Raw genomic sequence first — 17,713 nt, 5'->3', positions numbered from 1 at the left:
AAGAGATGCAGAGGAGGAGCCATTGGGCTTATAAGGAGAATTAACTACTTTTTGGGTTAGCTCTTGCTTTGTGTGTGTTTGTGTGTGTGTGTGTGTGTGTGTGTGTTTGTGTAGATGTGCATAGGATACTGTAGTTGGGCAGATTTGTGCATTACTCATGCATCCTGAGGCCGCTGCGCCAAGCAGTGTTTGGAGTGCCACTGAGTGCCCATTCCACTCTGCCACATTGTATGTGAGTGCATGCATGCGTATGATTCATGTGGCACAGAATTACAGAAAAATGCTTGTTTGTTTGTGGTGAAAAGTAAGGAAAGAGAAGTAAAGGAGGCAAGACAATATATGGCTGAAAATCTTCTCCAATCAAGCTGTTGAAATTTTCCCATCTGTTCTGATAAAAGTAATATCTTGTGTGTGTGTGTGTGTCAAACCTACAGTTTGCTAGTGTTTGTGTTCACTGCAGACTCAGGTCCTCGGGTTCATTCATTTTTTTTTACCTAGGCATAATTGGCAGAGGAATCCCACAGCAAGGTTGGCAAAGACTGCACGCTGCAGCACTGTATGGCATCCCCAGAACTGGAGGCCTGCATGTTTTGATAGCTGGTATTTGTATATGTGTGTGCGTGAGAGTGTGTATTTGTATGGGGGGGTTATAGAGAGAGGGAAGATTGAGGGATGTGAATTGTGAATTCTCAGCTTTTCGCCTCCTTTCTTTTTCTCTTTACCTCAGAGACAAAAACTGCGGTGCCAGCCTGGGCCTGTAACCTAGCAACCCAAATGGTGTGTGTCTTGAATAAATCAGACTGTGTTCCTCCTCTGTCCTCCTCAGGGGTGTGTCACATCTTCACCTCACCTCCATGCTACCACATCCATGCAGCCACCCACACATGCATTTGGAAACACATGTTCTCATGCTCCCACTCTATTGATAATCTCTCACACACATAACTTAGTAAAAAGTTAGAGCAGGGTTTGTTTATTTTGTCCTTTGTATAACTTACCTTGCACTTTTATCGTGCAGCCCATGTTAGACTGCTTGTGAGTTCATGCTAGTATTGCATTGCTTTCAAACACAAGTAAATCTGCAGAAACGCTTGTGGTGTTTTTGAATGAGTGCAAGCGGCCTTCGTCATCTGGAGTGTGCCCCTCCATTCAGTGGGAGTTATGCATCAGAGTTGGTCATGATTTGACGGGTGTCTGGTGAGTGTTGCCTGCACATGCTGCAGCGTGGAGCCACATGTCTCATCCCACTCATTGTTGTGCCTCTGCCAAGCTCTTCACACTGCCACGTCCATCTGCACCAGACACGACTCAACATCCAACGCGCATTCATAACACTTTATTCTTCCTGTTACTTTTTTTCATCTTACCAGTTGACCATAAATGATACACTTACACACTCAGAAATGTCTTACATTACCCATAAGTGTAAAAGTCTTGTACTAAATGCAGCAAAGCCCTTAGCTTATTCACACAAAGCTAATATTGTGGCATTGTAGCCAAGATTTAAACGTAAAGAAATGTTCATGTATAATCAAAGTTGGAATAGAAAGTATTTAAAAGCCAATTTAATGCAGATGTCGGGGAGAAATGTTTCTATTTGTGCATGAATACATATATTAACAGATAAAAGAGAAGATGTTATCATTGTAAGATGATACAAAAAGTTGTCTGGTATTCCTGGTAACATAAAATATTCCTTGAAACCAATGGAAAACTTGAAAAATTATTTTGCTTGTATGCATATAGACAGACTAAACCTTATTTCATCATGATATAAATATGGAAATTATAATATACAGTGGTATCCTGAAGTATTTCCCTCTTTGAGGCACTGAGTAATGAGATTCCCACTGCATTACTGTCTGTGCTAATTCAACAGAGATAAGATGAAGACTGTGAAATTAGTCATTTTTGTACGTCTGTATATGTGTGCGGACATGCATGGATGCGAGCAAAAGTGGGTGTTAATGATAACGCCAGTATGTATTTATCAGGGTGATAAGCAGTGCGTTATACTATTGGCTGTTCCCCCATAATGTGAGTCATTTAGTCCTGAAAATTTGTTGAAAATTTGCTGTGAGGAGGTTGCATGAGGAGAACCCAATCTCCTTGTCCGAGCAGACTTATTCTCTGGGAAAACATGCAAATGAGGGGGGAGGGAGATTCGTTCCATACTGATAATCCATGGGTGACGGATGATATGAAATGAATGTGAGTTGCTCTCCTTTCGCTCTTTTGTTCTCTTTTTAAAGTTTTTTTTTTTAGGTCTTGGAGAAACGCCTCCAGCTGAGGTGCAAACCGCATCCAACTGGGCTCATGTAAATTGGCAGAAGAAATGTTGTTAGCAATGGATACTCGCCTGAGCTCATCCTCTAGAGAAAAAAAGCCAGTCGTCCTGAGTGAGGATCGTTTGGTTTGAATTCCCTCAGAGCACTGGCTGTCTCTAATAGGCCTGAAAGACAGAGAGCCTGAAAGGATGAATGGCTTTTGTTGAAGCCTCCAAGGTTGGACACAAAGAGAAAGGCAGTGGGTGTCATGTGTGCTGTTGTGTGTGTGTGTGTGTATGTGCATTTGTGCATATCAGCTCTTGAGCGCTTATGGGTTAGATATAAGTAGCAGGAAGTGGAAGGGGGACAGAAATACTCTGCCATCGCTGCCTCTACCTCCAGGCCTGTAAAGCAGAGTGTAGAGGAGCACCATGCACAAAGTGACTTCAAGACACATAAATACACACATGTAGAGACTCATATGGGTCTACTGTGCATACACACATAAGCTAGATTCTAAATGTCTGCTGAAGGGCACTCTAAACAATACAAAACTTTGAAAGCTCTCTGACGTTAAGAGGTATACACACGCAAATACACAATACACACAGGCGGGTCACCAGTGAATATGAAGAGCACTTTGCTGTAAAAACAATATGTGCTTTTCCCCCCATTTATTTTAAGGGTGAGATGCTTCTGTCTCCTGTAACTACATATGGTAAATATAGCTCTTGAAACCAGCTTTACATCAGAGTTTGTTGGCTGTCTAGTGGACACAAGCGTAGGTTGGACTGCAGTAGAATAGATACAGGTGGTGTGTATATAGAGTATTAAGAACTTTATTCTTGTATCATGCTAATTTTGTCTGCCATTTTTGGATTGGAATACTGTAGATGTCAACTGTTGAGTACCTTGACTTCATTATGGAAAGCTGACAGAAGCGCCAAGGAAATGTATATCAACACAGCTCATCTGAGAGAGCAGCTCTTGTCTGAAACCTCTGGGGAGCTGCATTGTCAGCCTTTTGCATGTTTTTTTTTGTAATTTTTTTGTCTGTTGCTCTCTTTCTCTCTGTGCATGCTCCATCATTCTCTGTTTTTTATTTTGCAATGTTTGCACTTGGGATACATAACAATGAGAACACACGCTGCGTGAACAAACACAATCATCGGGAGCCCAAAGAACTGTAGAAAAATGCGCCGAGGCTGCACTGCAGTAGTTTCACTGTACAATGAAGATTAAGGGGGCAGTGTGGATCTAGCTGTTGATGGTTATAATGAGAACAATGGCTATGATTATGATGATTGGGATGCAGGTGGTGCTGATGATGATAATGATGATGTTGGTGGTTGTCTCCCCCCCCCCTCAGGCCGGTGGGCCCCGGTGGTGCGCTTGAGAAGATGGACAGGATGAAGATTATCAAGCGGAGGCTGTCCATGTCTCTACGCAGCGCTCGGCCCGTTGACGACTCACTGTCGGAATTAGCAGAACAGATGGCCCTGGACGAGCCATCCACAGCTAGGGACAATGGTGAGATGCGTGAACAAGTGCACTCGCACACAGGTATGCACAAGCATCTTAGCAGATGCCTTCACACTAGCATGTATAATACTTGTTCATACTATTAAATCCATACCCTGCATGTAAATACAGTATCTCAGTTCTCAGGAGAAACAAAAGAGAAAGCTTTTAAAAATGGTCTCAGGGCAGGCATGTGTTGTCGTTATGACGAAGAGTAATTACGTCACCTCCATAACCCTCTTGGGAGTAACACAGTGATTAGTTTGACTCCAACATCTGTTATGGCAAGTGTCTTACCATACAGGAGCAGGCGAATCACATTTTTAAAGAGCAGTTCCTCATATGCTCCAACTGTTCAAAACAATTATACCTAATTTGAAGCCTTTTCAGTACATAAAGTAGCATTAACTGATGTAGTGGTTTGCAAATGATGGTGTAGGAGGAGAGAGTCAAAATAGAGGTCATAACTGAGCATTAGATGCAGGAAGGTTATGCGAAATTACAGCAGTAGATATTGCACTGTCCTCCACTCCTGTATGTCCTCCATTTACACTGAACCCTGAAATAATATATTTTCTATCAAGTATCAATTCTTGTGTTTAAAAATGTTTGTGTGTTCATATTTATTAGTATGTGCTAATCTCATGAAGGCATACAGACATGTACAAAGCTGACAAACGTACACACCTGAGCTTTTCGGCCCACCGGAGCCATCTTAACCTTCATCATCTTCATCTAATTAGCTTCATCACCATCACTCCACTGTTCACTTTACTTCACTTGTCAAGCATCAAGACTGGGAGAGGCAGTGTACTGGTAATGTTTGTGAGTTCACAAAGCTTCGTTGTGAATTCAGATACATGAATTTGTGTGCTCACACGAGCAAAAGAGAACGTCTTAGCTTCTAGATGAAAGTGCAAAAAGCAACGTCATTCTCAGAAACTCTGGGTGCCATCTGCTGGGCATCTTCCAGGATTGCAGATCCTTGTTTGGAAAAATCAGAGACCTCACCTGACACAAACACTGTGTGTGTGTGTGTGTGTGTGTGTGTGTGTGTGTGTGTGTGTGTGTGTGTGTGTGTGTGTGTGTGTGTGTCGCTGCCTATCCTAGCTCCAGACGGAAACCAGGTCAGAACAGAGTGAGGGTGGTTGGCTCTGTTTCAGCAGATGCTTTTGTCTCAGAGAATAAGAAAGAGAAAGGACAGAAAGTGAGAAAATAAGAAAAGCCTCGGTGCTCAAATATAGCTGTGCAGTGCTTTAGGGCAGAGATGTCGACATATCTGCAGTTTGGATACAAGGACTGATAATGTTTGTTCGTTGTTACTAGCGGTTGTTATTCCAGCTCCTGGGCTGCAACATCCATACATCTACCTGATTGATTTTGCTCCCTTCTATCTCTGCCCTCTTCCTCATATTTTTACATCCCTCTCTTTAGTCTTTAATAGCTTGAGCTGTGTCAGTTCATTTCCAGAGAGAGCATGGAGCAAGGAAAAGAGAGGGAGCTGGATGGAGGAAGTGATGTAGGGGATGAGGAGAGGGACATTAAACTTTAACCATTGCTCTACATCTTGTACTTACCATCTCTTCTTGCCCTTTTCTCTTGCTGTATCACCTTCTTGGCCCCCACATCTTTATATATCTCAGTCAGACTGTGCAGAAGGGCGGTAAAAAAAAATACTCCTCACATTTTTCACAAGTGCTAATTAGAAGCAATGTTGAATCTGGTGCTGACCTCAGATCTGCTCTGCCACTGCATTCTTGGAGCACCCGTGGTATGGGAGGGAATCATGTGAGGCTTTTGGAGGAACATTAAACTCTAATGCTCGGGGATCACGGTGGAATTTACAGCGCAATGTGGAACAAATTAGGGATTATTTGAAAGATAGATGTGACATGTGGGCTTCCACCCACATTCTGCAAAAAAGGATTGATCAATACTAATGAATGTGAAAGAAAGCTGATGATACATGCATGCTCACAGAGTCTTCCACACATTTGTCAGAGACTTGGTTAAGGTATTTTGCTTTGACAAAGTCAGGGAGCATTTGATTTTTCCATAAACTTAAATCTGACCCACAGACTTTTTCTACTGACAGTTCTCTATATATCCATTCTAGCCCTTCCATCACTGATTCAGTTCCTGTCTACTACAGCATGTCTCCTAGTTTTTTGTGTTCATGTCTCTTTTCTTACTCTCTGTTCTTCAAAATCAGTCTTTATCAGTCTATGACTCAACATATTTTCCACTATGCATGCCTCATGCCTCATGCCTCATGCCTCATGCCTCATGCCTCATACACTTTCCAGGGCCTATTTCTATTAACTGTTCCCTCTTCTAACACGAGTACAGCAGCTGTATGCATTCCCACCCTTTAATCTGTCACTACCTTATATTGTACTGTTCCTATGTGTTCTGCTACCTCTCTGTGTCTGGTCGCTGTGTGACCTTGTGTCGTCTTTTTTCCTCTTTCTCTTTTTCTCCTGTTCCTTCCTACAATTTCTGTCATCTGCCTTTTTCCATTTTGCTGCTTCTCTCCCCCAACTCTTCATCCCTCCCCCTCTCCCTTTTTCCTTGATTCTTGTCTTGGTTTTTCTGGTTTTGACCCCCTCCTCTCTCTCATTTGTTTCAACCTGCTGTCCTTCTGAGCTTTCTCCTCACTCTCTTGCCTTCTCTCGCACTCCCTCGCCTACTGTTTTCTCCCTCCCCGTGGCTGTCTGTCTGCATCATGTGTCTCAGAGCCCATGGTGGTGTGCGCCGTGCACCCTCCCGCCTCCCACAGTGCTCCCTCCTTCCTGCGTCAATATGCTGGTCATCTAGGCCGTACCGCCCTGCGCAGAGAGCCGGGTGGGGGGCTGGAAAGGGATAAAGCCTACCTGAGCCTGCACAGGACTGGATCTCTGGGTACACACAGACACACACACACATTTACAGAGTGATGCCCACACACCCATAAGCACACGGAAAAACATATGACTGGAAGTACTAAGTAAAAAGGTTTAATTTCACATGTCAGTTTAGAGAATTAAACCAAAGCCTGAAGCACATTTTATGCTATAGGTCAGAAAGGGAGTCATTTTAAAACTGATGGAAAGTAACTACATGCAAGTACTGTACTTAAGTAATTTTGAGGTGTCTGTACTATGCTATTTTATGTAGTTATATTATTATATTCATTCATTCATTTTATTCTACTTTATACTTGTGCTCCACTACATTTAAGAGGTAAAGGTTTTTTATATGAAAATATTGGACTCCACTACATTTGCTTGACAGCTATAAGCTACTAGTCACTTTGAAGATCATGATTTTACACACTATATAGTAGTGCTAGTAATTACTTAGTATGAAAATAAGCTTTAATTCAACCAGGTAAAATGTGACGTGCACAGTAATGCATTAGTAATAATACATAAATAAAACTGACAGGAGCCACTTTTGCTTTTGATACAGTTCACTTTGCTACTAGTTTGTCTGTGCTTTAGCTTGCATGAAATATTGAAAACAGGACTTTAACTTGAAGTGGAGAATTTTTACCTTGAGCTATTGCTACTTTTGCTGAGTAAAATATCTAAGTACTTCCTCTACCACTGAAACAAACACACACCCTACACTTGGTCACATAGAACTCACCACACTGTTTCCTGCATCTTTCCTGGTCTAGTTTTCCTTTGTCATTTTCTTTGTTGAACATTTTCAGCTTATTTTCTCTTCTTCTGTGTGTCAGTGCTTCAGTAAAGAACATTCTTTTATGTCTTTCTGTCCTTGCATGCATTAAGAATAACGTTTTACATATTCTAATATATTCTACTTTATTATATTCAGCTGTGCGTTTGTATAATTTTATGAATGTTTCACCAGAGCAATATCAGGCTTGAGCAACACTGCCACCTGTGGGTGGGAAAACTCTCTCACACACACACATTGATGTCATGTAGATGTCAATGTTGTTTACTATAAAGGACAGTATGTGCCTATTTTTTTGTGTGTGCATACATATGGGTTTTCAGTGGGTTTAAAACCGTATTTACTGACACAATTTAGCTATCCTACCAGCATTTACTAAGAATCTGGAAAGCTTAAACTCTAATGACCTTAATCCAACGCACACACACACACACACACACACACATAGATGCTCACACACACACACACACACATAGATGCTCACACCACTCACATATACTCGCACAATCACTTTTTCCCTCTGTCTGTCTGCATTATGTAATGGAGTGTGTGGTACATGGCTATATGGATCCCAGTAATCTCATTTCCCACAGTGTCAGAATGGCTTATATCTGGAGCAGTGGGGTGGGGTGAAGAAGGGAATTCTAGGATGTGGGATACTGAAGGGGTTGAGGACTTGGATGTTGGAGTTGGGTTTAGAACGAAAAGGAGCTATGAAAATGGCAAGAGATTGATTATGGGGCCTGAGCGATAGAGAGGGAGAACTGAAAAGTACAGATGAAAGGAAGGAGCAGAACAGACAGAATGGTAAGAGATTGCTAGTTCCACAATGGCTCCTTCAGGAGTCATATTAGCTTTGTGCTGTGCATCCCCTGAGTCCTCGGGTGAGTGAACTGCATATAGACCACAACGAGACTCCTTGCATCAATTGAACTCTGGCTGACATGAGAGCTAGTCTTCTATCAGGAGCTTACAGTTCATTGTGATCCTGTAAACTGGGAACAAGATGAGAATGGATGGATGAAACTTAAATGATGCCTGCGAAGAAGAAGGGTCAGCAGTATAGAGCTGTGCATACTATACTATATGTAATATGATACCCAACTTTCTTTGGTACCTTACTTTCACAAATATAAATATGTTTTTCTACAGAACTTTTTTTAAAATTTTATTAAAAGAAGCCATGGCTCCTAAATGTTAGATTCTGTGAAAAGTCCGATCAGATAATGAGTAGAGCAGATTATGAATTAAACCAGACAAATCTAAGGTGGCAGTAGTAGTATCCTTACAGCAGAAGGATGCAACAAATGCTAATCTTTGGGGTTAAGTGTGAAATAGTTGGACATTTTGAGAAATGCACCTATCCCCCCCTATACTTATGCTCTCAGTCTTTGTGCTGAGCTAAGCTAAGCGCCTCCTGGCTCTGGTTTGGGCAGATACAGTATGAGAGTGGTATCGATCTTCTCATCTTACACTCGGCAAGAAAGCAAATAAGCTTATTTCCTAAAACTGTTCTTTTAAACTTGAAACACGTCACAACACAAGAATGTGTTAGAACTATAAGAATGCAATGGCACAGATTAATAATGAATAGGAAAATGTGGGGAATAGAGAGAAATGCTTCTAATTTGTAGAAATTAATGAACATACCAGCCTTAAGCACACAGACTGTTGGTCTGGCAGAGTGACTTCATTCTGTAAAATCCACAGCTGTGTCTGAGCTCCACAAAGCCCTAAAAAGGATGTAACTTGACTCAGAACCTAGAATAGATGCTATTCTATTATTAAAGTCATGATAAGGTGTAGTTTGAAATGTTAAGAGGTATGCTGTATGTGTGTGTGTGTGTGTGTTTCCCACTGGTTGGTATCGCTGACTCACTGTGTGCCACTCAGCAGTCAGAGCACGTCGCACCCTTTAATAGAGCAACATGATGATGCAATCTCTCTTTCCTGCCGCATTTAAGACATTGCCCACCCTTTCTCCCTTTCGCTGTCTTTTGCTAGCATGCTCTATCCATCCATAGGAGTATTTAATGAAATATGCTTTTCATCTGTGTAAGTGGGCCTGACTGCAGGGTTATATGCCTATGTTTGAGGTGTTTGGCCCGTAGCCAGAGCCAGAAAGCTTTTACAGGTTTGTGATTCATCTGTTGCTAACTGGGCCAACACCTACTCCCACCATACTGTACTTAGACTGAGGAAAGATGAGCACTGCACTTTTAATTTTTTGCTTTTCACCCGCTACCTCATCTCTTTCTCTCTGTGAAGATCTGTAGTTACACTGCTGAGGATTAGTCGATCCTCTTGTCTGTCTCACTGTGGAACAGGACTGTGCTGAGAGCTGCCTACTCTTCTGTAAACCAGTTGCAGGCTGCTATTTCTGATACTGATGTCACAGATGTCTCTTCTTGTTTGTTTCTCCCCTCTGTCCCTTTCTCAAGACATACATCAAAATACTAAATTTAACCCCTAGATAAAGCCAGAATGGGGCAAAGATAAAAGATGGAAAGCTCCCTCTGTGTTATACATTATGAGACCTTTTCTGTGCCAGGGATTTAAAGTAATGCATTAACACTGCATTAATCGCTGTAGCCCTCTCCCTCACTCCCTACACTCTTGGCCATCCATTTGCTCATACTAACCCTCTTCGCTCACTCCCAGATTGGATATAATAAGAACAATGGAGTGGACTCCTTTTATGTAGTTGGTCTTGTAAGCTTTTTGTGTGTGTTGGGACAGCGTGCTGTTACACTAGCTTATGCTGGAGGCGCAGATGTTGCTAAAGAATGCGAATGATTTCAGAGCTATATGGGAAAGGAAGGGGGTGGGCGAGGCGTTGGGGACCAGCACATAAGGAGCCGGTAGCTGACAGTAGGCACTCTGGTCCCAGTAATTGAATAATAAGATTCCTAAGATGCAGATAAAAGGTTTAGAGGTAATTACTGCAGTCTAAATTCTCTCTCCCTCCAGCCTTGTGAGTGCATTTCTCCATGTTTGTGTGTCCCCTTGGGATGTTGTGTGCATTTATTGTGTTACTAGTCTGTAGGCAGACTGTGATATTTATGGTAAAAATATGGATGAAAACAATGTATTTAATTGGAAACTCAAATGCAGCCAAGCAAATATGACAATAAAAATGTTGTAAAACTAGGTGGCAAGAAAAAAGTGAAAGAGACCTTGGAGCAAGAGAGTATACTTTGATGTATACAGCTGCACTGTGAATACAGGTAGACAGTGATGGGTGGAGGACTGAAAGGCAAGCGTTTGTCCTTGACTTTTTAAGCTCAAGGATGCAGCACTCGATATCAATATATGTCTGTCAATGCACTCTAAATGGCCATTACTCTATAGTTGAATCTAATTTGAAGTAGAGAGTAATGGGGTCAAAGAAAACAATCATAAGTGCATTTCATATAGTGCAGTTGAAGACTCACAGCGATCCCAAATATTTATTTTAATACATTTCCCACACCTAGCTTGATTAAAAATGTTTTCAAGATGTGCCAAGTGTACAGCATGCCAATGATCCCATATATTTACTTATCCAAGCCAGTTAAACCATTACATTTTAACTGTTGCCGAGTATGGTTGTGTGTTTTTGTAATTGGTCTTATAATTAAGTGCATCAACATTGACATGCAGGGTGTGAGAGCTTATCTGCACGAGTTTGTTTTGCTAGTTAAGAAACACAAGACAACCTGGATATTGACAAAAAGGGAGAGGTGAAGTTCTGTCTCACAGTTGTTGAACACATTTGAGGAAGAGTTTTTAAAGCATTAATCCTTAAAAAGGTTATGAGAAAAGATGCCATTTGATGCTTTATCTTGCTGACATTTTGAATGCAATTCAGTGGATTCATGTTCTATAAACATGTCTATGGTGGCATGGTCCACAGATCCATCCATCAGACAGAAAATACATTGGATTATTTTTCAAATGAAGTGCTCACGGACATTCAAGTTCCCATGAAATGTGCACTTGAATGTCCTGGTAAATGGTGGAAGAGGTATTCATATTCAAGGTAGCAATACCATACTAAAAATACTCCATTAAAAGTAAAACCTTTGCATTCAAAATTCAAATTATATCAGCTTATTAGTATTAGCAACAAAATATAGATTAAGTATCAAAAGTACTCAATGTGTAGAATGCCCCCTGTCATTTTTATAAATGGTAAATGGACTGTACTTGTATAGTGCCTTTCTAGTCTTTTTTGACCACTCAAAGCTCTTTAACAATTCACAATTTACATTTACCCGTTCACACATCATTCATACACTGATCACAGGTTGCGAGTCTTCTATCAGGAACTTAATCATTCATGCACACCCACTCACTAAAGGACAGCTTCAGCAGCATTTTGGGGTTCAGTGTCTTGCTGCAGTCCGCATATAGAGTGTCTTTAGGCAACAAATCGTCCATCTTTTGATGGGTGGATGACCTGCACTACCTTTGAGCCACACATATGATTATCACATTGGATTATTATCCTATTGCAGAACATTGTATAAAGACAGTATAAAATAACATACAGTGGAAGTACAAGCACCTCAAAACTGTACTTATATAATATATTGAATTACTTTCCCACCAAAAGTTATTTCTAAGAAAACACTAGAGCTTCAATGGTGACTGTACTAATATGTGTAACAACGGTAATAAATCCAAAACCACGGAAGTCATCGCAAATTTTCCCCATTCTTCTGTCCGTCCAATCAAATCAATTCTCTCCATAATTAATAGCCTATTGCTTCACATTTAAGACTGATCCCTCAGTGTGTTGTTGCAACAGGAAATAGATCACTTTAAGGAAGTAATGGGACCTTTAAGCATTCTTGTTGTGTTGTGTGTTGTGTTTGTAGTGCAGGTCAGTCAATACAGTGCATTTTATATGGAAGAAAAGTTTGGGATCTATATAAAGAAAATAGATGTTTGCAAGTGCAGCAACGCATCCTTCAGGACTGCATTGTGCTGAATAGTTTCTTGTTTAAGGAATTTGTTTGTTCATATTACATATCCTCTGCAGGTGTGTCTCATAGAGCCATGCATGTATGTATTTTTTGTAGGGATGTCCAGAAACCGCGTGTGCAGCGGCATGTATAAGGGATGGTGCGTGTGCATGTGTTGTACGGGTTCAGCATGAATAATGGCCTGTGCTTCAGGCCCAGGGGGAAGGGAGAGGGAAAGAGAAAGAGGAGGGTGGATGAGAGGGGGAAGATGGGAGCTTGGATGCCAGAGGCGTCACTCAAAAGCCTCAGGGTTTCAATTTCTGCGCTAGAGAGTGATAAGGACGAGGAGGCAGAGGGTGGAGAGGAGGGAAGGAAGAAGAGAGAGAGAGAGAGGGAGAAGACACATAAGATTGAGCGATAGAGACGGAGTGCAAAGAAGAGGCTGATCAGGCGGAAAATGTTGTCATTGGATCTTGAATAGAAAGAGAGGATTGTACTGTATATTCAACACCATCTCTGGACCAAGACAGAGATACGAAGAGCGAGGGAGGGAGACAGAGACAGGAGGAAAGGGAAGGCATAGAGAGAGAGAGAGAGAGAGAGATTAGTATCACATGAGAGGGAGGAGAGTACTAGCAAGGTGAAGGGAGGGAAGAAGAGGACTAACAACACTGAAAGCACTGATAGGGGCGCCAGAGGCAAGGAGAGAGAAATCAAGAGAGGGAGTGGAAAGAAGGAGAGCAGCACAACAGCCTGAATAGAGCAGTGGGCTGAATAACAGTGGAAGAACAGGGAGGACAAATCTGAGGGACGGAGAAAAACATCAGGAAAAAGAAGAGGACACTGGACTGTAAATGAAAATGTAACGAGAGGGAAGGAAAGAGCTGGAAGTGGTCAGACAGTTGAACACCAGACAGGTGAAAGTGTTTTTTTCTCGGAGGATTAGCTGTAAGTTTGGGTGTCTACGTGTGTGTGTGTGTGTGTGTGTGTATAGATGGAGGCAGAACACCTGTTATTCTGAAATGATGGGGTATAACAGTTTTCAGCTTGTGCGTGTTGGACTGTCTCTGCAGCATTTTGCCTACCTGCACAGTGTTTGACCTTCCTTAGTCAGCAAGCAGAGTGTGACTGCAGAGAGAAAAAGAGCGAGAAAGAAGGAGAGGTGGAGAGAGGGAGTGTCTACAGGAAGAGAGAGAGAGAGAGAGAGAGAGAGAGTGCTAAAGTGGAGTAGTAGCCGAGGGAGTTGTTGCATTGTGATTAGTGTGCCTGTGCAGTCTGCACTGTCCTCCCAGACTACGACCTGTTCTCTGCTGCATGGGGCTCTCCTGGAGACAGTCTGAAGTTTAGATTTTTTCCCAGAGAACTTTGATCTACAGTAAGCTATAACTCCACCCAGACCTGTTGACTGGGCACCAAGACTGGACTGAACTGGTTTCAATTCCTCGATAAGCCGTGGATTTTTTTCCCTCCTGTCTCTTCACCAAATGTATTTTTGAAATTTTTAATTGCACTATCAACTGTAGTGCTCTGAATTCTCTGGAACAATGGATATGTCAGGCAACCCCCAAGGGTGCCCTGCTGCTCGTGCTCCCAGTGTGGGAGACTCAAGGATGGGGGAGGCTAGAATGGGAGAGGGAATGAGAATGGGGGAGAGAGACACCCCACTCAGGCTGTCACCTTTCCGTATGCTTCGAGTGTTGGACTCATGCCGTCCTCCAGGAAACCGTATTGGTGAGTCTCTTCACGATCATCTCCATCATCAAGTTCATCCACATCCTGATCCTCCATTTCATCAAAGCCAATTTGAGTTCCAAAACTGATGGCAGCAGTTTTTATAGCAAAATGTATGAGTTTGATAGATTTTTCAGAGGTAAAATGTTGTTCAGTAGATGATGAAGTAAGTAAGTAACTCCACATCTTTGTTACCATACATGGGCCTAGTTGTAATAATAATAGTTGTATCCCCTTTGCACTAACACATGTAATATGTCTGTATATACTTATCTCGCTCTGCGGGACATTCAATTAAGATCAAACGTGTATCCTGAGGTTTTATTAGATACAAAGACATGGATTTATGTTAAGTAGCTCCCTTTCAGAATCTGCTGATCCTGCAACTTTGAAACTTAAACCTTTTAATTTCAAAATATAATTCCCTTTATGTGGCTGGTTTAAAGAGTGCAGTGGGTAGGCCCATGGCAGTGTGTGGGTATCTTCAGGGATCCCATGAACTTCCTAGAGAAGTAAAGAGGCCTTCAAGTCCTTCTTTTGAATTTTTTATCATTTACTTGTCAGCACAATGACTGCAGTGTCTCTATTCCTTCCACTCCTGCTAGAATTCAGACAGTATGCTGTACTAAAACACTTTTGAGAACTCCTGGCCTAAGAGCAAAAAGAAGACCTAAAATGCTGCAGTTCAAAGTCAAGTAATAATAGGGCTTAATGCAGTGGATGTGGACAGTGACTATTAATTCTACTAGTGCACCCTTGAGTGAGCCCACTGAACTCACTGTCTGGCCTTGCAGAGAGAGGGCTTATGACAAAAAATCCCAACATTTCCATTACTCTTTGAAGGGCTCTTGAAGCAATTCTTACACTTACTTTACTTCTTTTAACATCCTTTCCACTGGCTTTGCAATAGTTTTCTGAGGCACTGCTAACATGTACCGGAGATGGATTTCCAGCTAAGTGGAGTACATGCAGAGTTGGATGAGGTAAGGATAGTCCTAAAAGCAGCCCACTCACTCTTCCAGACGTGCTAGCAGGGAGTCAGCAACCCTAACTAGGCCAGCCTGGCTCCACACAGGGAGGCAGTGGTAGCTCATGACATTTACTGTCTGCTCTTAGTCTGCTATGGAAATGGAGCAGAAAGAACCTGCAGGAGACCAGAAAAGAATGCCCTGTGTGATTAGGAAGTATGTGTGAGTGTATTTTGAGGAGAGAAAGTGTGTTGGGGAAGGTGGTGTATGAGAGACAAATGGGTTTACTGTGTTAGCAGAACATTATCATATTATATTGTTTCAGGGTTAAGGTGGGTGATGGAATTTTCCTCGGCCATCTTGTCTGATCCACCCGCATCTACTTCACTGTTTACACAAACAGACAAGATCAGGACCTCTCCGAAAGTGAGACAGACCTGTGACATAACAGCAGTACTGGATGCTCACTCGTCGTGAGCGTGTGGTCATGTGTGTGCGTCTGTCATTATGTAGATATCCTGGATCAATTTCCCTCTTACTCTGGTGTCAGTTACCTTGAGTTTAATGTTGCACCATCAGGGTTGTGAGGGCTGATTCCTGATATGACTATGGACTGCTCAGTTTTCTTACTAAGCTATTCTTTATGCATACCCTGTATTCTCGTGTCTGGCTTTGAGGCCACAGGCAATACATCAGACCTGGAGATTTAAATGATTAGAAGAGGTTTACTAAGCATTTACACAGATGGATAGTGCTTGGGTTGTGTTTTGCTAATGAGCATATGCTGCTTTAGTCAACAGATAGTTACACCAATGGACAGATGTAGACTGAAATTAGCAGCTGGGATATACACAGGTAGTTGAGCATGTTGATGACCTCTGATACAATTCACATATGATGTTGACTTCTGACAGAAACACATTAAACATCAGATTTATTGTATGATTACATTTATTTCATCGATTAAAGATTTACAGACGATTTAAGTTAATAAACAGCTAAATAACACAAAGCACAGCAAACTTATAGCTTACAAGTTGGATGTCGGTTCACAGACGGCTGTCATTGCTCCGTCCTCGTGCCGTTAACAACCCTTGTTAAGAAAGCAGTCCTCAGTGAAATAAGTCACACACACACATACCAGACATGTTTTGCTGTTGCTGTGAGGACATTTCTGTCAAATTTCCATTCAAAATAAGGTAAACCTGCTGGGTTTTCACTTCCACAGATGGTTGGAGGACATGAAGACTGTCATGTGGGTTTTTGTAGCCAACAACAGTGCGATTTCTATGCTTTGCTTGCACCTTCAACATCTTATTACTAGACCTAGTGTTAGCCACATAGCAAAGGTGGACAGCGGGGTGGATTCAGGTTTTCAGTGAGTTGGACCTCCATCCTGTTGAAGGGCTGGAGGAGTCAACATCTCTAGAGACACCAGGGGACACGTATTTTGTTGAAAAGACATTAAAAAGTACATTTTGCGTAATATGTCTCTTTTAAGAGGCAGGAGGCATGTGATAAGATGAAAGGTGAGAGGACAGTGACTCAATTGGGGAAAAATGCAATTTTGAAAGAAATTCCATCTTTTTCCATCATCTCTTTTCCTAGAGACCAGCTTGCCCTTCTCAAATCCTAACCTGCCTACATGAAAGAGACACACACAAATGACCTAGAATCAGGCTCAGGCAGTGGTGGGCCGTCAGGGCCAGCAAGGCCTTCTCTGCTGGCCTAAACTCAGAATCACTGATTTACGTTTTAATATTTTCCCATTAATCATTTTAGATTATTCCTAATAGTCTATGCTCTTCATTTCATAGCGCGTCTCTGGGCTGGGGTGCTTCCAGCAGTGTATGTCTATATTAGAGCTTTTATCCAATCATATTTCAGCCATCATGTGTTGCCAGGGTCAAAGAAATCTGCCCTGAGGCCTTCAGAATCAAAAGTGCAGGTAGTATTTTCACGTTCTCTGATTGGATGGTCAGAGAGCTTAGCCAAAGCTAGCGATTCTTGTCTGTAGCGACCTGCACAAGCTAAAACTTTATCATAATATAGTATAGTACTGCTATTAATAGTATTAATAGCAGTTTTTTTTAACCCACAATGGCTGACGGAGGAGAAGATGTTAATTTGGTCGCAGATCTACTTAGAAATCCTTCCAAGAAAAGCTGGACATTTTGAGGAAATGCTGGCCCACCCCAAAGCTAGCAAGCCTGTCCCAGCCGGGAAAAGGGTTCGTCCGCCACTTTCAGGTCAGCAACTACGAGCGGTGCCCTCAGCTTACAGGCTCCGAGGAGCAAATTGTGTTGCTGAGAATGCCTGGTATTGGCAACCGAACGACTCTGTATTTGGAGCCGAGTCGTGGTTAGAGTGTTTGGTGACTTGTTGAATTCTTTTAATTGGGTGTCTTACTTTAGTGATGTCATTCATTCTCGTAACATGAGATACCTGTCTGCAATGCAGCGTCCTGTTATACTGCCTTTCTGTATAATATTGATGGTTTCTATAGCCGTGACGTCATAATGATGGTATTAAGAGGTGGTTTGATTCAGGTAGGACGCCACTGAAGGCCCAGGTGTAAAATGAACGTCCCGCC

The 17,713-nt window shown here is 42.0% G+C and overlaps 1 protein-coding gene across 4 annotated transcripts in view; it reads left to right on the top strand.

Annotated features, from left to right (window-relative positions):
• The window catches only part of LOC139209194 (cyclin-dependent kinase 17-like), a 39,086-nt gene that overhangs the window by 2,135 nt on the left and 19,238 nt on the right, over window positions 1–17,713 (top strand). For 2 of the 4 annotated variants that reach the window (XM_070838820.1, XM_070838821.1), the window contains exon 2: window positions 3,637–3,830. In XM_070838820.1, coding sequence (XP_070694921.1) covers window positions 3,668–3,830 — 163 coding nt within the window. In that variant the 5' untranslated portion in view covers window positions 3,637–3,667. Of the gene's footprint in view, window positions 1–3,636; window positions 3,831–14,095; window positions 14,153–17,713 lie in introns of those variants that run through there. The other 2 variants (XM_070838822.1, XM_070838823.1) reach the window with 2 other exon arrangements.

Source organism: Pempheris klunzingeri, chromosome 11 (genome assembly GCF_042242105.1).
Source record: "Pempheris klunzingeri isolate RE-2024b chromosome 11, fPemKlu1.hap1, whole genome shotgun sequence".
NCBI lineage: Eukaryota > Metazoa > Chordata > Actinopteri > Acropomatiformes > Pempheridae > Pempheris > Pempheris klunzingeri.
This window is presented reverse-complemented; position numbering and strand designations above follow the sequence as displayed.